The 23,876-nt window shown below is 45.6% G+C and overlaps 1 protein-coding gene across 3 annotated transcripts in view; it reads right to left on the minus strand.

Moving 5' to 3' along the window:
• Positions 1-1,615: 1,615 nt before the first annotated feature.
• Positions 1,616-23,876, minus strand: part of AFF2 (ALF transcription elongation factor 2) — a 456,177-nt gene continuing 433,916 nt past the window's right edge. For 2 of the 3 annotated variants that reach the window (XM_088028621.1, XM_088028620.1), the window contains 5 exons: positions 23,352-23,423; positions 22,903-22,996; positions 20,453-20,505; positions 15,138-15,328; positions 6,739-11,055 (listed from right to left, as the gene is read on the minus strand). In XM_088028621.1, coding sequence (XP_087884747.1) covers positions 10,934-11,055; positions 15,138-15,328; positions 20,453-20,505; positions 22,903-22,996; positions 23,352-23,423 — 532 coding nt within the window. In that variant the 3' untranslated portion in view covers positions 6,739-10,933. Of the gene's footprint in view, positions 2,517-6,738; positions 11,056-15,137; positions 15,329-20,452; positions 20,506-22,902; positions 22,997-23,351; positions 23,424-23,876 lie in introns of those variants that run through there. The other variant, XR_003607226.2, reaches the window with a different exon arrangement.

Consider the following 23,876-nt stretch of genomic DNA (forward strand, 5'->3'; position numbering starts at 1 on the left):
AGGGGATGTCGGCTGAGAAACACTGGTCTTTAAGACATCTTGCTCCTCTCTGGGAAGCGGGGAGAAGGCTGACATTTTGGAGCCCATTTTGCAGAGGAAGAAAGGGGGGCACAGAAAGGTTAAGCATTTCCTTTGAGGCAGGCAGCAAGGGGCTGCTCTAAAATCCTGCCGCAAAGCCCAGCACACCTGCTCCCCTGGTTTGCCCCGCTTCCTTTCTGAACCTGTGCTCACGGGGCGGAGACAAGAGTAGGGGTGCGACCGCCCCACCCAGGATTCCGAGTGAACTGATATTAAGGCTGATCCAAGGCCTGGCTGTCACCCCAGCCACAGCGTCCAGCCGGGAAGGTGGTGCAATCACTCCTCTTTGCTACTTCCAGGCATAAAGAGATTCCCCCTCACCGAACCTTTCCTGGGTTTCTGACTCCACCTGGCACCTGCTATCGGTCTTCGTGGAAAGAGGGATTTCCAGGAGGCTGACCCAATGCCTGATCAATTAGCGTAATCCCAGCACTCTACCTTTTAAAAATGTCATTCTGCACGTTTCTTCCCGTTCTTTTCTGCTCGCGGGCATATTTTACCTAGGTGTGATCCTATTTCATGGCATCAGGTTTTTGAGAGAAGTAGAAAACAACTTGGTTTGCTTGAGAACAAATTCATAATCTCTTTAGCTCTATCAACTCAGATGAAGTAGTTCTTCATTACCTCCTGAGAAAAATGTTTGTATTTCCCGACATTGTAGGCTTCACATTTTGGAAAAGATTTGGAATTCTTAGGGATGGCGTTATAACCGCCGGTTCCGACTACACGTAGCTGCATTAATGTTGGACTAGCATTAGGCCGTGACAAAGTATCTGGCCAAGCCAGACGTAGCTCATTTGTTCCCAGAAAATTCTGCCGATTGTTAACGCTGTGTTCACTTACGAGTGTCTGTAAGTGCCGTATGATGTTTTAGCATTGCACTTGGTCACTTCGTGTGGCCAGAGAAATTTCTAGATACCTGAGACCTCCTCTTCCGTGGCCTGAAAAAATGTTTAACATTTTCAAGGAAATAGTTCTAAAACATGCCAGGCTCTTCTGTCTTAGTAACACGGGTATACTGGAGATAATTTAACCTCTTCCTGATGACTTCAAATCACACACTGAACTAAATTATTACGTCTGTTGTCCTCCCAGGCCAGGGGCTGCGCGCCCCTGCAGTAAATGGCCCCCGTCGGCTGTGCTTTTAAGTTTGTAGCCTAGTTCGAGAATTTCCTCTTCCCTCAGCACCTGCTACAGGTGACTCCACTTTGTAAGCTTTTTTTTTTTTTTTTTTTTTTTGTGCTGTGTACCAGGGACCCAGATAACTAAACATTTGACAATTTTCCCCGGAATGGGCTTTGAACGATGGGGCCAAGGGTCTCATAAAATGAGTCAGCTTTGTGAGAGTTCTTTACAGAACCTCAGTTTTAAAGCTGTTGAGGTCAGTGAGAGCATCGAGCATGTATTACAATTCAAAAGGGGTGCTACCAAGGGACTCAAGGCTGGAAAGTCTGTAGGCAGAATAATCTACATGTCTAAAATGAGATTTTCATAAAAATTTTATTTTGCATTTTTAAATAATTCAATGCATTGGCAGTATAGTTAATGCCTCTATGAGAGAAACCAATGCACCAGCTCAGCCAATATCATTTTTACAGAGACATCATGTTGGAAAACAACAAAACTACATTAGAATGTTTGTACACAGAGTTACTGTACTGAGAACAAAGCACCAACAGAACGCTTGTGAGCCACACATTTGAAATGCAAAGCCACACAGGCAGATACAGTTTTATATATAAAGCACATGAAACCAGTTTTAGCAACCAGATACCATTTCATTCATTGCTTGAGGTTAAGGACAGTTACCTTGGTCTATACAGAACATCTGAATTTACTGAAATTCTGACGAGACGAGCATGCTTAACGAACAGTGACAGTTGGTGAGTCTGTAATGAGTATGACTATTATTGGAGATCTGCACTCAAGAAAAGTGGTTCAAAAGACTCAGTGGATCATGGTGAAACAAAGGGGGCACTTTATGAATTATCCATCGCATTTTAACGGCCACCTGGGCTGCCACTGGTGTGGAAAAGGGTCTCCCACTAGGGGCAGGGCCTCAGGAACTTTTCTTCTCAGGATCCAGGCCAGGCTATTTCTGACAGTTCTCTTTGTCCACTGACGTGGAGGGAGCCCAGGCTAGGACACTGACCCCAGGGATTTGAGCTGCAGCTTGGGGGCAAGCTCAGTCCAACCCGGAGGGCTCAACTCAACTCATATGTTGCTGCAGCTGAGGTGGCCTCCATCTTCCCTCCCACGCATCTTGACCTATGGTTTTCTCTTGGAAACTCGGTTGGATTGGAACAGAGCCTCTTCCCTCACAAAGGCCAGTGAATCCGTGTAGTTGAACCATAATGTTATGATAAAAGCTCCCAAGAGGGAAGTTTTCATTTCAAATCACTGCCTTCCTACAGCAACGTAGCCATGGTCTCCTGGAACTGGAAAAGAATGTTTTTCAAGAAGGGAAAGGTAAAATCCCGTGAAGGACATGGCAAGCCAGACATGTCGCACATGCGCACACACACGTTCACACACACACAGACGACATGTTCTACTTGTGCAGTTATGGCTTGCCACATTGGTCCTGGGTCATGGTGTTGGCCAGCACCCCCTCCCCACAACAAAGCTTATGATGACAATTGAATTCCCACTTGTATACTGGTTACTCAATACATATTTTCCATGACACTTAAATATACAAAGTTTCTGTTTACAATATGCATGAAAATGTCTTCTCTTTTGAACAAGGGAAAGGTTTATAGAGTCACATCATTTACAACATGTTGGGATTATCTTTCTGGTTCTTATATACAGGCTAATGGGAATGCTAGGAAATACTTCAGATGAGCACACGAGACGTGAACGTGCCTCCTAGATACAAAGCAAACACACACACTGTAGACCAGGCGGACACCCCTGGTAACTCTCAGGGGTATTTTTCAAGTCTCAGTCAAGTGACTTACTGGAAAAACAGGTGGAGTCATTTGATAAACTGCATCGGGTCTCAGAGGATATTCTAAAAGTGCCCCACTGCAGGAAGTACCTCTGTCTTATCATTTGTCGATGTGAGGCATGGAAGGGCCCGATGAACACGGAGTGTTCCTCTTGGAAAACCCATCAACGTTTGTTTAGATTTCGATTTCATTCCTGGCCTACAGACCAGTCTAATGCAGATTTACCAAAGACTCCAGATTTCAATAGTTAAATGGAGAGAGACAGAGAGAAAGAGAGGAGAGAGAGAGAGACGAGAACAGAGAAAAACAGTGCAATCAAAATATTTCTTCAGTCAGTAATAACAAACAGTTTCAAAAAATAAAAGACAAGGAGAAATGAAAAAAAGAAAAAGAAAAAGATGAACCTAAAAAAAATTCTTGACTGAAGCATTCTGGGAAATTTCTAGAACAGAAATTTGTTCTTCATATTTATAATGGTTATAGCAACATCTGAAGATGTTTGCCATTGCCAGGCCTCCAACTAAAGTTCATTGAAAATTCCTGATGTAAACTGTCTCATCTGCCTGTAACCACTCCACTAGCTCCGAAATTATGCCGTAAAGGTCAAAACACTGCTCCACAAAGTTATACAATTGGACAAATGGATTCAACAGACTAATATTTCTAATATCATGGTTTCATAATACTGCATGCCTTTCCAGGTGGCATGTTTTGAATTAGAACACATCTATTTTTATTAATCTGTTATGTCTTAAAAGCATGAACAAGTACAATTCAGAAGCTCACATTTAACTCAACTATTCATTTGTTTAGAGAGAGAAAGAGCCCGAGCAGGAAAGCGAAAGCCAGAGCCAAAGCAAGCGAGTGAGAGTGGGGGGAGAGAGAGAGAGAGAGAGAGAGAGAGAGAGAGAGAGAGAGAGAGAGAGAGAAACAGGTCACAACAACCACAACCACAACCACCACCACAAAACCAGAAAAGAAACCAGACTTTTCTTTGGAGGATCTGAAAGACATGTCACTCAACTAACCAGGTGTGCCAGGGGGAAGAATTTTAGGTACCTTCGGATCCCAAGGAGCATTATGAGCATGGTATTGATACTGGGCTCACTTTAGATGTATTAATTTTATCTGAAGACAACATGACATCAAACAATCTACAGAAGCACTACTCCGATGAACAGAGGAATAAAAACAGCAATTTGTAGAATTAAACAAATGTGAGGTATTTCATCTCAGACATTTCTCTTTCTAAAATACCCCGAGTCTCAAATCATCCAGGAAGAAAACTATTTGACAAATTGTCTTGAGACAGAATCGATCTCATTTGTAATATTTGTGGGTGAATATGATTGATTCGTGAGGATGGTTTTGAAATAGGCAATCACCAGATGATGATGAACATCTTTCTCCCTCTCTGTATCCATGCAAACCGGTCCATTGCCTACGGGGACTCTGAGTCCCTGTGTGAGTGAAATGTCAATTAGACCAGCCCCAGATGTTACCTTTCTCCAGTGGGACGAACGTTGCCCGAATACCATGAGGGGACAGAAGCCCCGCTGCCACCCTGTTACTGTACTGGCCACAGAAGGCACCACGGGGGCAAAAGAGAAAAAGGCCAGAAAGAAAGAGTTGGACATGGGCCCCCTCCAGGGCTAACATTCGACCACGGGCACGGGCTCAGACAGAACGTAGACATGTTTAAAGAATAATAGGATTGTAGGGCAAGTTCCTCAACCTTTCCAGACACAGACCTCTTATTAACTGCAGAAGATGCACAGGACCAGGAGAATGGGTCCTTTGAGACTTTCTGTTCTACTCTCAGGATGATTTATAATGAGGAGGCCCAGGGAAAAAAAAAGTTGTGCACGCACGCACGTGTGTGTTTGTGTGTTTAATGGAAACCTCACTCTCTTAAAAGAGGTTTATGCCTTCTTGTTAGTGACCCTGGTTTTCTTTATATTGAGTAGAAAAGGGAATTATTTTGGTTTGGATATCATGTCTGAGTATTAGTCATGTAATTGATACGGGAGACATCCTGGTTTGATTCAGAGCTAGGACAGTAAGTAGATACTTTTAACTAAAAACACATGTTAAACACGTAACTTCGATCTCTAATAACTAAAGTAAAAATCTTCTGAACAAGAGGGAGGTGGGAGAAATACTGAGTTTCCATATTATGAGAAAACAACACAATGCATTTGGGATTGTGCTATTCTCCATAGAGGCCCTAATGTTTCCTAACTACACAGAGGTTGTCATCAGAAGGATGAAGAGTAAATAATTTATCCAAGTTTTTACAAGTTAGAAATTCCAGTTGGACGTTTACAAAATGATAATGATAAAAGGAACACTCACTGATCCTATTTTCAACCAACCATATAGGTTTTTCCAAGGGCTGATCTCACTGCTATTTTTCCTTTGAGATGTGATGACCCCCCCCCCCCATTTGTCTGTGCTTTGGTCTCAAGAGGCCATTCTTCTTAGCTCTTTCCTGCTTAAAATCCATACCTCCCGGTCCGTATCACAAACTACCTACATTCACAGAGGATCAATTCACATTTGAAAGGGTTGAAACAGCTTGTCACACGAGTGTATGCATGTGTGCATGGCTGTGTGTTTGCACGCGTGCGTCCACATGAACATAAATGTGAAATCGGAACCCTCTTTGGATGGCTGCATTCAGTAGCGTGTTGGAGCTGTCTTGCCCGGACTCCCAACTTTTCGTGCATCTCTTCCCAACTCTGCGATCTGCGACATCGTAGTTAGTGGCTCAAGATCAGCCACGGTGGGGATATTTACACTACAGAATTTGGCAAACCCTACAAGTAAGTCAGGTGCTTTCTGTTCTCAGAGGGCTGGCTGTTAAACATTTTACCAGTACCCCACTGGTTGCATGCCAGGCTGACCGAAGGAGAAGCTAGCTCTCCATCTGGCCAACGCGGCACCAACTCAGCCTGTTTGGGGGTTTCTCCAATTCTGCTTCCTGCCCGGAGCTCCTCCGCCACCGAGTTCAAAGAAGGCTGGAGCATCTGGGATGCATTTGGCTACCGCTGTCACCCCCTGGGCTCTCCTCTCAGAGATACTTCTCCTATTTGGTAGCCACATGAGTGGTGGGGGCCAAAACCAAATAGGTAAAGCGTTTACAGTTCTTATTAAACTCCGGATATGGCAGCTGGCTTCCTGCTGCCGAGGCTGGAGAACAATGAGTCCCTCAGTAGGAACAAGCTATCCCCGGCTGAAAGCATCCACTGTGGCATTCCTCGGGAGGTTTCCCCCAGCTGGTCTGCACGCTGCCGCCGCTCACCAGCAAGTGCTGGGGGCCACTGGGTTTGCCACCGCAGCATCCTGCCAGGCGCCTGGTAGCAGGCTTCCTTTGCTTCCCCCTTCCCTCCTCAAAGTCTAGTACAAAGCAAAGAGCCAACAAAATCGAGGTCACTGGCAAAAGAGTTTGAAATTTTGAATGATTTTTATTAAACACCATTAGTCTACACTGCACAGTTAATGAAACAGCAAAGCTCCAATCTCTTAGAAGAACGATGATTGATCATGGATCGGAAAAGCAGTTCGGTGTCCCCTAACCCAATGTGAGCCTGATGAATGATTCATTAACATCTCATGTCAGAAGCAGAAAGGGGCAAGAACTGCAGCCTGGCCTGGAAGGACTTCTCTACCCTCCACCCCCCCCACCCCACCCCCCTCCGCCCTCCCCACAATGCAATTTTCTTTGAGTCGATGGATTACGGAGGAAAATGTGATGCTCTTGGTAAAGAGGGCTTCTAGATTTGCGAGGAGGAGAATGGAAAGGGAATTACTTTTTCTTTCCCTGAAAATATCAGATGGTAGGATTAACGTCTGAGACCAGCCTATCTGATTAGCCTCCTGCCAGGGTAAATGCCAATTATCAATACACAGACGCCATCTCTGCTGTTGGAGTTTGCTAACACCAAAGAGAAAATGAATCAGGGTTTAATTATGAGAATAAGGCTGTGCGGGTGGAAATGACAAACAACAACAACAACAACAACAAAGACACCCATGACGACAAAGAGGAGTTTAGTCCGCCAGTTGCATAACCGAGCAGTGACAACTGGCTCAATAGTTTTCCCCCGCAGAATTCAATCTGGGGGCACTGAATCAACCCATTCATTTGATATTGTGTAGCTACACTGTCTCGCCACACGGTTTCTCAATGGGGATAGTGATGGTTCTCTAAGCAAGGAGTTCATTGCCTTACTGAGTAGTCCTACCCAGCGATCCAGTTTGGTTCTCGCACCTGCCAACTCACGCAGGTGAATGTTATCATGTCTGGTGAGAAGTACGTGAGGGGGGAGCCCTCACAGCTCAACTGATTCTGCCTTCAAAAATGCTTTCCAACTTCATACTCCAACTTCAACCTCCAGGATGCAGATCTGAATAAAACTAACTCCGAATCAGACAGCTTTGGGAAAGATACGACAGAGCAAGTATCTTTCCGATGCATTTAGCAGTGCAATGTCCAAATGCAAATCCGGACATTTGGAAACTCAACAAAACACATTTTAGCCAATGGTTTCCAATTTAGCAACTTGGTTATGGACTGAAGATTTGGAACTTTTTATGTCAACCTCAAGTCTTTTAACAGTTAGCAGCAGCTAATCTGCTTTTCCAATTATGTCATCCAAATATAAAAACTACGAGTATTTTCCCAATGAGATTAATAAGTAATTAACAGTCTACAGGCTGGCTAACAACATGCTTACGGCTAAATTCTACCCCGAGGACCACACTAGTATACTCTTTTCCAAATTAATCCTACCTACCGAACTCAGACAGTAATATGACAAAACCACTAAAAAATCCAAAGTTAATTAAAAATACAAAGCCAAGCCAACATCCTAACACGAACTTGTCAAACTCTCTGTGGTTGGAGCTTGGGTGACAAAGGAAGGCATAGTGGTGGCCCTACCTGGGTCACGTTGCAGGGCCGAGATCCTTCCGTGTACTTGCTCAGGTGGAGCTTCCCGTTACTCTGCCCACTCCCCTGCCTCCGTGTGCTCATTGAGATGGGTCTCACCAAGCCTCTGTCAAGGTCTCCAGGCAGGCTCTCTCACTGCCATCCACATGTCCTACATCCCTCCCACAAATTGGTACAATGAAGAGATTTACTTGACAAAATATCTCAATCCCTCACGTAAGCCACACACCTACGACACACATCACCATTCACAATGTGATGGACACAGTGCCTGGAAAACAGCAACAATCCTTAGTCGTGAAACCAAAGACCGTCTCATCTCCAGGGATAGGAGGGCCATTCCTCCTCCATGTTTAATTGGTTTCTAAGCTGCTTTATAAATGGGTCTGCTAAATAATCGGGTGGTGATCCTGGGCTCAACTGTCAGATTTGATCATCGTGTTGCTGATTCGGCACACACTGTATAGTCAGCCACCGGAGGTGACATCAGGCAGCGGGATTCTCTGCTGCCTCCCTGTTGTATGTAAAGTAGATCAAAGGACTCGCTGAAACTAGAGCTATAGGTCTTTCATCCACGAGGCAAGATGCTGGTTTCTTTTGGAAACTGCCCCTAGCGTTCGCGTGTCTAGTTTCTGGAGACTGAATTTCAAGAAGAATCTACCCCTAAATCTGTGATGGTCTAGGATCGTGGTTTAGGTTGAACTTACATGTCAAGCCAGTGGGCTTCATTATATAGTAATAGTCAGGCGCTCTACCTGGTAAGCCATGGAAAAACGAACAGAGAACTTGAGTCACTGCAAAGCCATCAGCTTAATTTTTATATGTGACACCCACCTTGGATGTTTGGAATCTTTCATATTATCATTTTCCCCATTTAAGAGGCTCAGAGAAGATTCTCTCAGGTTTCATTTGTGTGCACGTCTGTATGTGTGTGTGTGTGTGTTGTTGCGGAGACCGCGAATGTAAAGCTCAACCACACTGGGAGCATAGAAAGTGGTGGGTTCAGCTGCTGGGATGCTCCCAGCAGTCACCTGACAACATGGCCTCAGCCATTGGAGTACAACTTCCACAACCTTATTATAAAACAAAGGGTCTTGAACTCAAAGATGACCAGAGCGGAGCTTGAGTCTGGCTCTTTTGCAATTGGGAATGTATCTTAACCTTGACAACCTTGAGAGTGCAGGGTGAGCCCTTGCCGTTCCTATCACAGACTTGCATGACAGGCTTTAAGAATCACACAAGTTTGCACCTTTCATGTGCATATGTCTACTATTTATCTGGTCATCGCTCAGTGAACAGAATTCAATAAACTCAACAGATTCAAGGTGACATGGAATTATATACCAGCAGGTAATTATAAAGAACTAATGGATGACTAGTGTTGACTACAGGTGGGGGATTCTTCTGGTGAGATAGAACACCAAAGATGATATTTACATGGTGATGTTTGGGGACATAAAATGAATGTGGAGGATCAGAAGGGGTGGGGATAATTACAAGTGATGTGGAAATGTCTCCAAATTAAGTGAGCTGTTACCAGTCTTCAGGGCTCTTTCGAAGCACCCTAGGGTGAAGCGTTACCCCAAGACTCATTTTTTGTTAAAGGGCTAGCCGCTACTTAGAGAGTTTGGAGTTTTCTCTGGAATGTTCATGGAAATGATTCATGCTAATATAGACTTTAATAACATCAGTGATTTCAGTATTTCAGTCAAAAGCTAATGAGCTCCAAAAAAGGTAAAGAAAGATCAAAGAGGAAGAAGAAAGAGGAAGAAGAAGAAGAAGAAGAAGAAGAAGAAGAAGAAGAAGAAGAAGAAGAAGGAGAAACACTGTGAACTAGAAAATGTGGATTATAATTGGAAGCAAACTGTATATTCTAACTCCTAGGTAGTGATAACTTGACTTTTGTTTCCAGAGATTTGAGCAGAATACAATAAAAATATCCTGCCAGTAATGGACCTGCCTACCAACTGCAAAAATGCAGAGGTATGAGTTCCTTGGACATTTCCAGACCTCTCCTCATCTCTCATCTCTAAAACCGGAGTGCAGTATTTTGGCACCTAGGGCGGGCACCCACTTAACTGCCCCTCAAAAGGAGAGCTTTACACAAAAGAGAATCCCAGGTGAGGATTTATGCTTCAGATCAGGGAGTTCAAAGATATTTAATGCCAGCCGATGTCTTAAAGTTGTCGAAATCAATGTTGCCACTTCATCTCATTAAAATTTTAAAAACGGGGCATCAGGGAAGGGATGTCAGCAAGGAAGTCCTCTGGTTGTCTGCCACAGTATTGTTTGAAGAGTGGCATTGCTATGCTTATTTGTTTTCTTAATACTCTTGATTTTATGATGTGGCTACAACATCCAACCAGTGGGTTTTGACAATGAAAATTCTCACCTGGAGACTGAGTCGTGGGAACCACAAAAGTTTAACAATGGATTCTGAAATACGTTCTTTTCTGGACATAAGAGTATCGTTTGGGGAATGGCTATTGCAGAAAATTTGAATCTTAGTAGGTCCTTTGTGTCTAAGTTCATATATATGTGTGTGTGTGTGTGTGTGTATATATACACACATATATATATATGACATATCGTTTCATTTCTCAGGAACCTGTTATCATCACAAATACTTCCCATTCTTTGTTTTGGGTAGTGTGGACTTAAAACAATACTGTAGGGACTGTGTCATTGTATCAAGCACAAAAGGATGGTGGGATCTGAGAAATGCATATAAAATACTGAAAAATGACTAAGTAAGAAAACATATACTGCTCTCAAGTTGTAGTGTCCACTTACAATGACTTCTGTTTTTCACAGATATCAAAAGAAGCGTAAAAACAAACATAAGCAAAGAGAACTTTCCCAAATGAGTGGAGTTCCACCAGTGACCGTCGGTGCTCTGGTAGAGGTAGAGTGATGGGTGGTGATGCTGGAGATGGGGGCGCGCCCACTACAACAAATGGGCATCAATGCGCAGCCAACACAGTCCCTGGCGAACGTAGCGGACGAGATTGGTCATGCTGCTGTGCTGGGTCAGGGGCCCCATCAGTGTGTCCAGATCGCCGAAGAATTCTGAAAATCAGAGCAGACCTTGGTCAGGCCTTTGAATATCATCACAGAAATACATACCAGATGGCTTAAGGTGCCTTCACGCGACAACACGACTATGTGGACATTGGAAAAGTTTTCACTGTTTCCTCATTCATTCAACAAAAATTTATAGACTACGTACTGGGGGACCGAAGCTCCATATGTATAGGAGGCACTATTATTATAATCTTTGTGTGGATCCAAAAATTCTGTGGCATAAATAATGTTTGTGTTACTGTGATTAGTAAAACACAAATTCATTCGAATCCGTTGATTCATAGTGAATTTTTTCAAATCACGATATATTCTCTCAGATAGCGGATTCTACAAGAATATTATAACCCTGTGGAGGTTTGTGAGGTGTGCGTACACACACACATCACATTATATATAAAAATGTATTTGTCTATGTTCATGTAATAAAGGTGTGTAACATGTATATATATATTAAAATATACACATAAATTACATATATAAAATAAAATGTACTTGAATATATTTTAACAGTCCATAGAGAATTTGTACTTTTAGATATTATAAATTTATATTTAGAAAGAGGTCCATATACACAAAATGGTAGGGAGCCACGGTCGATAGGATATTGAGCTGTTTGCCATTGTATGTGTTACTGAATTGAAAGTATTCTCTTTTTCCTTTATCTAAATGAACTGAGTTTACCGATCTTTCTCGGCACGATGCAGACATAGCCAGTGAACCTGGACAGCAATTATGGCCATCAGCTTCTAACGCTAAATAAACGTCTAGAAGGCATCTGATTCGGGTCTTATTACCAATTCCTTGAGGGAAGGGAAATGACCTGTCGCTAACAACTCCCTCCTCGCCTTGAAGGACACGGAAGGTAAGACTATCCGGGTTGATTCCCCTCCAGCTGACCTGGAGAAGGGGCAGTGCTGAGGTTACACTGCTAACCACTGGACCGCTGGGGCTGGAGTCTGGGACAGTCTGCTTTGGAGTGGGGTGGCAGGTATGTGGAAAAGACTATCTGATGTCTAGAAAAGTATCTAGGCGTCCCCTTTTCACGTCTGCATTTATTTGTCTACCATTGTGTTGATCTCGGTTAGGAGAGGGCTCTCGGGTATCCCCTTCATCAGCTCCCGAGAGAGGAGGCAGCCCCAGCCAGGAGGACGTCACGCCTGTTCTGGTTGGCGTGAGGAAGAGGGCAGCGGTGGGGGTAGGTGCTGAGGGCTACCTTAAAGTGGTGGGGATGCTCACCCGCCTTCTTGGAAGGCGATTTGCATGCAGGGGCTCCACGCGCTTGATTGACCAGCAGATGGTATGTCACTAAACAATGCACTGATTCTTCACGTTATGTATAACATATGGGCTCCTTCTCTAGGAATCGACTTCATTTGATTATGTGATACTTTTAAACCTGTACTATGCAATAAAAGTAATTTCTGCTGATAAAGGAGTAAATTATTTTTGGCATCCGAAATACTTCCTCATATAACACAATATTAAGGGAAATGCTAAAGGACCTAGTCACTGCTGAGTGAACATGAGCCACACGTGAGCCAGGGTGCTCTGCGCTAGATACCCAGGTTGCCATTTTTTTTTTTTAATTTTTAAATTTTAAATTTTGTTTTTGTTTTTTTAAAGATTTTATTTATTTGAGAGAGAGAGCATGAGAGAGAGAGGGAGAGCTCACGAGCAGTGGGGAGGGGCCGAGGGAGAAGCAGGCTCCTCGCTGAGCAGGGAGCCCCATGTGGGACTCGATCCCAGGTCCCTGGGATCATGACCTGAGCTGAAGGCAGACGCTTAACCAACTGAGCCACCCAGGTGCCCCCACCAAGTCACCATTTTGATAGCAGCTTTGAGTAAGCAGCTGGGGAGGTAGGGAACAGGGCTTCTAGACCAAAGGCCAGGGGGCAGCGTCACTCCCATTGGCCGATTTTAGCACCAGAGTCCTCTGCCAGAAGCCATCTGTGGCTGTACGGGGCGGGGGGGGGGGGGGCAGACACGGAGCCGGGTGGGGGGGTGCAAGGTCAATGGTTGTCCCCAGTGGGATCCAGAGTAACAATCAGAAGGGAAGCTGCTCAGTTCCCCATCTCTATGTGGACAAGACGGAGGAGAGAAGGCTCCCTGACTCTAAGCAGAGTGCAGAGCTGTTCTGATCGAGTATTAGGCGGGGAACTTAACAACTCCTGACGTGCTGTGCTAAGGACAAGATTAGCTCCATTTCCCTTGAGTATCAGCACAGCCACCACATCGCTCCTGGAAAGTTCTGTGGTTAATTTTTGAAGGAATTACTTTAACAGATTTTGAAAATGGATGCAATTATGACAGAAATCCATAAATACTGAACTGCCCTCCAGCTACCAATACAAAATAAGAGAGAAGAGTAGAGGCAGACAAGCTAGGCAAGTCTTACGATGCTTATGCTTTTACTTGCAATCCTAGAACTTTTGGTTGGGCCTGGCCATCTGGGCCAGTTGTCTTTGGAATTTCAGAAGCTTAGAGAAGTAGAGAAGTGCCCATCACTCAGGTAACTGAGGGCAGGAGCTCACTGAAGATCTCTAAGGATCTCCTACTAACCTCACTCTCTGGATGGGCAGTGTAGCCTAGTGGTTCAGAGTTCTAGATTCAATTCCTGCTTCCAGGGTTAGGAGCTATGATGTCAGGGGTGAGTTTCTTAACCTTGCCTCACTTATCGACAAAACAGGGACAAATGAGGCAACAAGTGATCGGGCAAATAATACAGTATCTGGCATGCGGAAATTGTGGCCCGATTTCTTCCCAGTTACCGATGTAACCAATACGTGTGAACAGTCCCAAGGGTCAGTGTAAGTCTATAGCCGGGCTGTGGGTCGAAGTCTCAGATTATGGAATGTGCTCTGATAGCCACAGAATCTTGGAGTCATATAGATACACAATGATATGGAATAAGTGAATAAATACTTGCCGGCTTTCTACCTTAAACTTGCTATTTTATGCTAGTGGCTCCGTACGTTATTAAATCCATTACAGAAATGGAAGCTAGGAAGTGGCTCAGAGATTTGAGTAACTTGCCTGAGGTTGCCCAGCACTGCACGACCCAGGCAGGATTCCAACTTAAATGATTAGGCTTCAAAATCGGCACCCTTCCTACTTCGGTGGGACTGTCTCTCCACACAGTCAGCACCACAGTAGCAAGGCACATGCCTCCCAGTTCCTGGCCAGACAGTTCCGCTCTTCTAAACTGTGGGGCCCCTCTTTGCGATCTGATTCCCAAAGGCCCACACCAGTCCCCATCTTGACTGTCCGTGACTGTTGGGCCAGAATCAGCCAAGCCGAACGAATGGCCAGGGCAAGAGTGCAGTCTGCTTGTGCGTTCCACCTTCATTAGGATAGCGAGACTTCCCTGTGAACCGAGGCAACAGCCAGGGTCACAGATGGCGGCAGGAGTTGCCAGAGACCACTGACTCACCCTCTGGTGGAGCAGGGTCCTCCCTGCATTTGTTCTGTAGCAAAGCCCATGTGTTACCACGAACGGGACCCTGATCCTTCATCCCAGCTGTCAGTGTGGAAAAAATACCAGCTGAGCTTTGGCCTTTGCTTCTGAACACAAGCCGTGTCATCACGTGCTCCCTGGAGCTGGCGGTTGTAATGAAAGTAGCAGGCCTTCAGTTCAACCTCACCTCTCCAAAAAAAGGAAAAAACAACACCCCCCCAAAAAAAACAAACCCGGAAGATTAAAGTTGACAACAGAGGCCAACAGGATCTTAATTAATTTGCAAAACATTCTTTTCTCCTTTGCCTCTGTTTTTCCGTGCTGATCCTTACCATTGAGGGAAAATCTGAAACGGTCATTTGCCAACACGTCATAGCTCAGACTAGTTTAAGCTTTGAAGGAGAAAAGAAAAAAAAAAAAATCCCAGGACTTGCTTACTCTCTCAGCAAAAATTTGGTTACTCTGTCGGCCCTGAGTTAACCCCTTCTTGCCTCCTCTACACCCTGGAAATCAGAGAGACAGAAAGATAAGGCCACCATGGAAAACTCAAGTGCTTCCAAGCACGGTTGACCCTACCATGGTCCATGAGTGTGGGTGGAACAGGTAAGCATACCTTTGTTCTCTCTTGTCAGTTTGTCGGCCATGTCCCAGTGTTCGTAGCCCCGTAACACGTTGCTGGTGATGTTGACATGGCTGGCGGCCATGTGGTGAATGCGCTGGGGGATGGTGACCGGGCCGTTGTTACAGCTGCCCATTGCATTGATGGGAGAGACATTGTTGAGAGACACCGGGGATGGAGTGTTCCTGGGGGAGGGGGAAGAGACAGGCCTGGTGAGGCTGGCTGCAAAGAGGGACCACGGCCTTCTAGGCCTCCCTCCGCATGCTGAGGCCTCACTAAACCTCATGCCGCATGAGGTTTAGTGCGGTGAGCATATATGACGCCCAGGTGTGGAGAAGCTTGCTCTCAGAAGACATCTTGTAGTTTCTGCCAACACGTTAGTTTTCTCTAGAGGCCCCAGAGTAGAAAGAGCCTATTGATTATCATCGCGTTCTGCCCTTGTCTGACCAACCCACACAGGGCTACAGGGCCAGGCTCTAGAATGAGCCATGCTTCTCCTTTTCTCAGTTGAACACTGATGTCTCACTGCCTCTGACAACCCCTGGTGACTCCATCCACACTGCTTCTTTCGTTTGAAGATAGCAGGGAGAGCTGGGTGAATCTTTCTCTGACATTCATTCTATCCACACACGTAGCTCTTATTTTGAATGTATATAACCAGTGTTGTGAGGTTTCAGAGGAAGACACATCTCAGAGCTGTGCTGATTTCTCTACCTGCTGCCAGATGGCTAGTGGCAGCTAGGAAAGGCTATTATCAAAGTGTTTTGTGGAAACCACAATGACAATTTGCTCCACATACAGTCACCACAATAAACAAAGTGCAATTCTTGAAAGGCCCCCAAGGAGCAGTATTAGGGAAGCCAGAAAAAAGTGAGATTCTGAATAACTCTTTAAGATTCTCGAAGACATGCTACAGAGATGGCTGTTAATTGCTGACCATTCACCTGCATGCTGTTTATGAAGAGAAGTCTTGGCAGGTCCTACTTTGGGCGGAACCAAGGTCTGGATATAGATCGTGGTTCAATACTTTAATGTCAGCAACAAGGAGTCCCCTGCAGTCTGCGCATGTCAGGGAGGGCCTGAGTGCTTCCTGTGCACATGAGCAGGGCCTATGCACCCCCTCAGCCTTCCTAGCCTTCTTCAGCGAGACTTCAAATGACTGTCCAATGGTGCCCCAGTGCGCCACTTTGTCATGATAGAACATTTTGGGGAAGTAGAAGAAATGCAGAAAGCTGTGTTTGGGACTCCCTCCTCATTCCTCCAAACACACCCAGCAGATCATCAAGGCAGCCTGTCACTCCCCCTCGCTGTTCCCAGCCGTGGCTGCTGGTAACTCTAGATTTCCAGGTTGGCTGTGTTCCTCAGAGCTGATCTGTGCTCACAGAACGGATGTGCACCCCAACGGGCACCGTGAACACGAGATTTGGGGCAATGGCTGGAGTATTGCTAACTCAATTTGGGAGCAACTCAAATCGATATTCTTGCCTCGAGACTCATGTGGGGTGTGCCAGGCCCTGTGAGAGCTTTGGTCCATTTCTGGAAACAGAGTATATCTTCTGGTATGTTCTAGGATGAGGGGCAAAGGGGATCCTCACACTCGCTCTGCATTTGTCTGTGAGAGGGTGTGAAGGTTTTCCTGCTCTGTTTATAATTTCTAAGACCTTTTGACACTTCTCAATGGAAAGATTTATTCTCGAGGCAGGGGTGGAGTGGGGCGATGTCCAAGCTAAGGAGCCTAAGTGCAGAAGGGTTAACTAAAGACCAAAAAAAAAAAAAAAAAGCCACCCCAAAACACACACACACACACACACACACACACACACACACACACACACACACAAAACAGGCAGTGAATGCTGGATTTCTTTGTTGTGGTTGCTTGCAAATGCTATTTCTTTTCTCCGAGTAGTGGTCATTAACTCTTAGATGCCAACTTAAGGCAAGAAAAGAGTATGTCCTCATTTGTAATTGCTAGAGAAAAATCCCAAAGCTGTCGGGTGTCTCAAATGTTGAAAGAGGAACCATATTGTGCTGGGAACAGAGTATGTACTGGAATCCTGGGAGACCTGTATTCTAACCTTGGCCCTGCCCTAAATGGCTGTGTGCTCCTGGGCATGTCCCTTCCCCTTGCTGAGCCTTTCCTTGACTCAAGAAAAGGTTGGATTCGGTGATTTCTGATCATGTCCAGAAGTCACAAGGGGAAACATATCACCTCTGTTTACTTTGTACATCTTGAAAAGGCCTTTTTAGCTTATGACATCCACGTGCTAACTGAAGGGCTATCTTTGTCTCTTACTGCCTACTTTCTTGTAAACAATCAGTAGTGGAGGCAAGGGGAGCTAGGGCATGGGTTTGCTTTTGGTCATGGCGGATCTTACACGAGGCTCTTGGAGTGACCTCCCGATGAGCGTATCTGCAGGCCCCATTGTACTGATGAAAGAATTCCAACCTGCCTCAGGGAGGCTGTGACTCTGGCTACAAGGGCGTGATGCTGCGCTCATCTCGGGGGGCCTCCAACTCCCACTTGGCTCTCCACACAGCTTGAGGTTCCTTGTCCTGTTTTCTTTCTGTGGGTCTACTTGTAGATCTTGTTTTTCTCTTCACACCTTCATGGCACATGCAAATGAGGGTACACACACAGGCACCCAGTTCCAGGCACCCAGTTCCCAGTGCTTGCACCATTAGCACACTGGTCCAATCCACATCTCAGCCACACCTGCCCCCTTGCCGTTTGTCAGACTCATCAGGCACACCCCATTTCGGAAGGTGGTTGCTGTCCCTCTGCTTGGAGTGCATTCCCCCCAGGTATCTACATGGACTGCTCTCCACCATCCTTCTCTAACGTCCCAATTCAAGATAGGTGTCCTGCTCCCCGCGTGATTCCTAGCCAAGCTTTCTGTCCCCCTTCCTGGTTTCCATTTGTTCTATGACCTTTGCCACCATTTAGCAAACCACATAGTTTTTACTTTTTCTCTCCAACAGAATGTGACCTCAAGGAGGGTAGGGATTTCTGTCTACGTCTATACCCAGTGTCTAGACCAGTTGTCTGGCGCACATACTATGTACTTAATGAATGTTAAATAAATGAATGAACTGTCTTCCAACCACCCCTTTGTCATTGTTTAGTATCCACTACCTAGAGAGGCTCTGGAGAGGGTAGGAGAATAACATATAGCACAAGATGATGGGGATGTGTCTATCAAGTGCCTGGCAGAGTGTCTCATCATCCATAGCACACACTCAGTAAATAGGTGGCAAATGAAAGAATGAATGGCCCCTTATTAGGAAGAGCAAATGGTCTAGTAGGGGAGCAGAGCCATGAGTTTCTGACAAGCTAGAATAAGTGCCCAAGGCGAAGTATACACAAGAGCTCTGGGAGTTCTAGGGGTGGGACAGTGTATGCTTTCCAGCTCAAATGGTAAAGTTACCGTGTGCCAAGCATGGTGCTCAGATATTACCTCTAAGCCTCAGAAAAAGTTTGCCAATCCCTGCTCGGTACTAAGCAGATTGTTCTCCTCCTTCTCCCAACTGCTTCTTTGCAAATTTTCTCCCCCAGTCCTCATGGTCAGGGGTTGCTGCTTCTGGAAGATGCCCTTCCAGGCCCTGTGTGGTGCCAGCCACCCTCGTGTGCTGGGGAAAGCAGGCTATGGCCTCGCTTGCATAGAAGACGCCCTCCCTGACCATCCAGGGAGGTCCAAGCTCGTCTTCTCTTGGGCTTCCATAAAACTTCGTTCACATCTGTCCCCTCCCTCCACTGGACTGTGTGCTTCTGGAGCACAGGGGCCCCATTGGAGTCGGCTGTGCCCCCGGCCCCTTGTATGGAAATGTGCCTGAGGTGTTCGCTGAATGAAAGGGAGGTAACCTGTGGGTGACCATCTGGAGTTGCTTCATTCACAACCTCTCTGGCCTACCAAAGGCAGTGTGCTTTCTTCACACAGAAGCTGCCTAAAACGTCCTTTCAGGAGGCTTTTAGTGTGACTTCACAAGCTTAGGATGTGTTCGAGTTCTTTCGTTTCAGCAGTAAAAGAAAAGAAATTTCCCAGAAATCCTTTAATAGCTGCTTACCTGAACTTGCCCTCACTCTACACTGTGCTCAGAGAAAATAGCTTTCTCTGGGCCTTTCAATGGTTATTTTTATTTTCTCAACTTCCAGAGAGAAGCATTCTTTTGCTTTTGTTCATCAGTATAAAAGTAAGACAATCAACAATTGGAAGGGTACTTCCTTTCAATACAGTAATTGAGTTAATGCAGAGCTTTTAATGGGTCTGTTCCCTCACTCGGAATGTTTTTATGATCTCAATGTAGAGTGCGTGTCCCACTGCTTTGGGAGTCTGCTTTGTAGATAATTTATAAAATGGCAAGAGGAGACGAGAATACTCTGGAAGAAAGTGTATGGACCAGAGACACAAGAATTTTGAAATGATGAAAAATGGAAAAAGCAGCTCTTTGCCAAAGCCTGGGTCTGCAGTCATGGAGTTTCCCTTCCCACTGATGGTGGCAAGTGGGCCTGGGGTGGTGAGGGAGGGACCGGAATCAGATGGAACACTGATGCTCAAGCACGGAAGGGCAGGCACAGAGCCAGTTTGCGCCACAGACAGAACTGGGCTTCCAAATCTCCCTCTTAGCAGGAACATCTCTCACTGGGCCTCGGGCCTCGGATGCCAAAGGGTCCAGGCCTTTCCTTTTAGAGCTGGAGAAACACACCCAGCGCAGGGGAGGGGCCCCGGGCCCCACCCCCACCCCCAGCCCCGTCCCTCCTGGAGTTCCCCTGGGAGCTAGGGACAGCCTCGGGACTAGGTGGATGCTCTTCCAACTATGGGCAGTGGAGGGAGTGGGGGAGTCCACCGAGCCTTAGATCAGCAGTAGATCAGCAGTAGAGTGGATGCTTTTATGTATTTTAGGTCAGGGTGTTTTAGTATTAATATAAAAATCACCATGAAGGCTAAGTGCCTTCACATTCTCAACACTATTATGCCTTTGGTTTTATTAAACGGCACTTACTATGTATCAATGAATATTTCATTGGTCTTTCATTACCGAGTGAATCATTGAAAAATCACTGCCATCTCATTAACAGATATTTTTATGGCCATCATTTGGCTTAAAGATCAAAGAGTTAAAGAAATTTGGAATCGCATCATGTTAAACTTTTCTGTCTTGCCATTAGCTGAAATCTGACCAGAATTTCCTGTGCGCAAAAATTACTCTAGTCTCAGAATTGGCCTTCACTCCTGAGTTGTCAATACAAAATATTTGGGGTCTCTTAAGTTGCTGAGTTTCTGAAAAAGCAATTTTCATAAGATACTTACTTTCCATTGCCTACCCAGGGAGATGGTATCTGAGCGACTTTTGAAGCATTTTGCTAAAAAAGAGAGAGAGAGGGAAATAAGGACATCTATTTTGTGTTTTATTAATTCAGAAACAGATGGAAGTGTGATTTCGAGTACATTAATATTGATTGCAGCATTTCGGGATGCCTCCTGTTCTGTTAGCAGAGCTGGATGTAAGCGCACGTCGGCACACCATGACACACACTCGGTGAAAATAGCTGGGTAGGATAATTAGCGGGCTCCAATCAGGACCATGCAAGTCACTTGATGAAAGATCTTATATACTAAAAGGCCCAGTAAAATCAGACTCAGTTCTCCAAGAAGTGGCTTAATTATCCTCATCTGAAATTTATTCTGCAAAACAAGCTTCTTCAGAGTACTGGCAAGCTTTTCACCTTTAGCTCCCATGGCAAAATCTTTCCCTGGGATGCAACGTGGGCTGTAATTTCTGACATCCCAGGAATGGGCCAGGACGGAGCAGTGTTTTGTGGTTTGTTTGGTCATGAATCACCTTGATTTGCGATCTTAACACGCAAATCCCTGTTTAGCAAAGCAACTGGCCCGGGGCTGCATTGCTATGGACCGCTAAGGATTCTTTGTCCCTCTGAATGGAACTGGGCTGGTTTCAAAAGTTGGCCTGCTGCATTTGAGGGGCCACACGCTTGCGGAGCACTCAGCACCACCACCTTAGGACAGTGGTCCAGCTCACCATTATGATGTCACCAGGTCAGAGCCCAGAGTGCACAGGACCAGGACCCCCAGGGCACTGAGCCCGACTCAGGCTGGTCTTTTCAACCCCAAGACCGAGGTTATGCTTCTCCCCCTGCCTCTTGGGTTCCAGTCCAGCCCCCTTTGCAAATAGGGTGCTAGGGAGAGTCGGGCATTTTCAGGAGCCCAGTGAGCAGGCAACACTTCTCTGGAGCACAGAGACCCACACCTCAGGTGTGTTCTGCAAACTCCAGTTTTTAATCTAAAAGCAGCTCAGCACGCTGCCAGAGGAGTGAGTTATTTGACATCTGTCTGGCATTTTTGCAGTGGCCTGAAAGTCACAAAGAACAGGCCAAAGAGGACAGATACTAGGCTGTGGCTCTCAAAGTATAAGCCCAAGCCCACCAGCAGCATCACCTGGAACCTCGTTACATGTGCCAACTCTTGGGCCCTGTCCCAGGCCTCCAGTATCAGACTCTGGGGGTGGGACCCAGGACTCAGGGTTCACGAGCTCTCCAGGGGATCCAGATGCCCACTCAGGTTCGAGAACCACCTTTCTACAGCATAGGTGGAGACCGTACACGTGGGGGGGGGATGGGCAGCTTTTGTATTTGACGCGTCACCTACAGGAGCACCAGCTTTATGGCATCGTGGCCACACCGCGGAATAGCTGGCAAACGTGCTCTTTTTCCCAACTGAGTTGGCGTCCTCATACAGCTGGGCACTGCCACTCATGGCATCTGGGTGACCAATGTGAAGGTCATGGTTTGATTCATCTCAGACAATTGCTTTGGTGCAATTTAGCCAAGCAGTCTCATGCACTTGGCAGAAATGATAGTAGTAATAATCATAAATAATCATCCTTTGCCTTTAAGATGTGACCAACAGGAGCCTTGAGCCTTCTCAAATCTGAATCATGACCAGTGCGGGGGGGCAGGGGTTGAAAATGAAGCAGAAGCTTCAGAGACCATCAAGCCAGTGACCCTTTAGTGGCTTGCAGTTTTTATCTCGGCTTGTTCCCAAATTTTGGCATTCATTTTGCAATTGAAATTTCTTTTTCTTTTTCTTTTTTCTTTTTTTTTTTTTTTTTTTGCTTGCAAATTAAAATCTCCAGTTCCCTAGACCACGGACTTATTTATTTATTTGTTGTTTGTGTGCTAGTTCATTTTGGTAACCAGAACAATCAGCTGTTTTATTTTATTTTATTATTTATTGATTGATCAGTTGTTTTAGAGTACAACGACTGTACTCCCAAGACTGCCCATGGCCAAAGGACTCCTATGGGAATTGTTGTTCCCCCAGAGCCCAGGGCGGCTGCAGTGAATTCTCCCATTGTGGCAGAATTTCTGGGCTGGCTGCTCACTTCACAGGAGACTGGCCATGGTCACAACCTGTGTCCCCTGGTGGCTCCCCACCAGGCAGGGTGGGGAAGGAGGCATCATCATTCCCATGACTGCGACTGGGAAGATGCCAAGGGCCATTTGGCCAGTCCAGGAGATAATCAGGGGGTGGTACTGCTGCACCTTCTCTTCCAGGAATCAAATCAAACCTAAGCTCTCTGCTGAGCCCCAAGGGAGAGAGGCAGGAGGGCCATGGCCGGCTGGGATGATGGAGGTTAAGCCTGTGGCAGCAACAACCTTGACATTTAATCACATGCTTGCCACGTTTCATTAGTGATTGTATTCACTCCGTACTTATAAATTATACAAAATAAGGATTACCTTAAAATATTCCATCAGTGATCTGGAGTACTTCATAGCATGGTCCTTCTTCAGCTTGAACATCCGCAAATAGAGAAGTGATAAACATCTGTAGCTGTGGTGAGGAGGAAAGGATTATGTTAATGTTGGTGCTTCACGAAAGCCACGCACTGGCAACGAAATGCTGATTCACAGTTTGCGCTCACTCCCCTACGGTTACTGAGGAACAGAAGTGAAAAAAGAAAAATGTTTCAAAGAGAAGGGGTAAGCATTAAAATCCCATCTTGATAAGGGTATAAATTAGGAGAGTAAATGTTTAGTCAGCGACTGAAGAAATCCATTAGTTATCCTTTAATAGTTTAATGGAAAACAAGAATAATGATCTGGGGTAAGCAGCTTAAGTTGATCTGGAGTTTTCAAATCCTTCTGTGACATTTCAGCTGCCTCCTTGCAGCCTCCATGAGACTTACCATAATACCGCCAGCTTTTTGTCCCCGTCTGAAGCCAAGGGGCTCGCAAAGTTCTTCAGTCTCATCGCGTACCTTTGAAGAGAAAGGACAAGCTCAAGTGCCATCTGCATGACCCCTCAGAAAAGTCCAGAAGTCATTGCTATTCCCATCGCCAAAGGAGGGCATGCTAAGTGAAATAAGTCAGTTAGAGGAAGACAAATAGCACATGATTTCACTCATATGTGGAATTTAAGAAACAAAACAAACAAGTGGAGGGAGAGAGAAAAAGGAGACAAATTGAGAAACAGACTCTTAACTCTAGAGAACAAACTGATGGTGACCAGAGTAGGGGAGGGGCGGGGGGGGGGGGAACAGGTAATGGGGATTAAGGAGGGCATGTGTAGTGATGAGCACCAGGTGATGCGTGGAAGTGCTGAATCGCTATATTGTACACCTGATAGAACACTGTATGTTCACTAAGTGGAATTTAAATAAAAACTGAAAAAAAGAAAGAAAGAAAGAAAAGAAACATTCTGGCAAAAGACC

This window comes from Eumetopias jubatus, unplaced genomic scaffold (assembly GCF_037043125.1).
Source record: "Eumetopias jubatus isolate StellerSeaLion01/CBP00866 unplaced genomic scaffold, mEumJub1_p1.0 scaffold_11, whole genome shotgun sequence".
Lineage (NCBI taxonomy): Eukaryota > Metazoa > Chordata > Mammalia > Carnivora > Otariidae > Eumetopias > Eumetopias jubatus.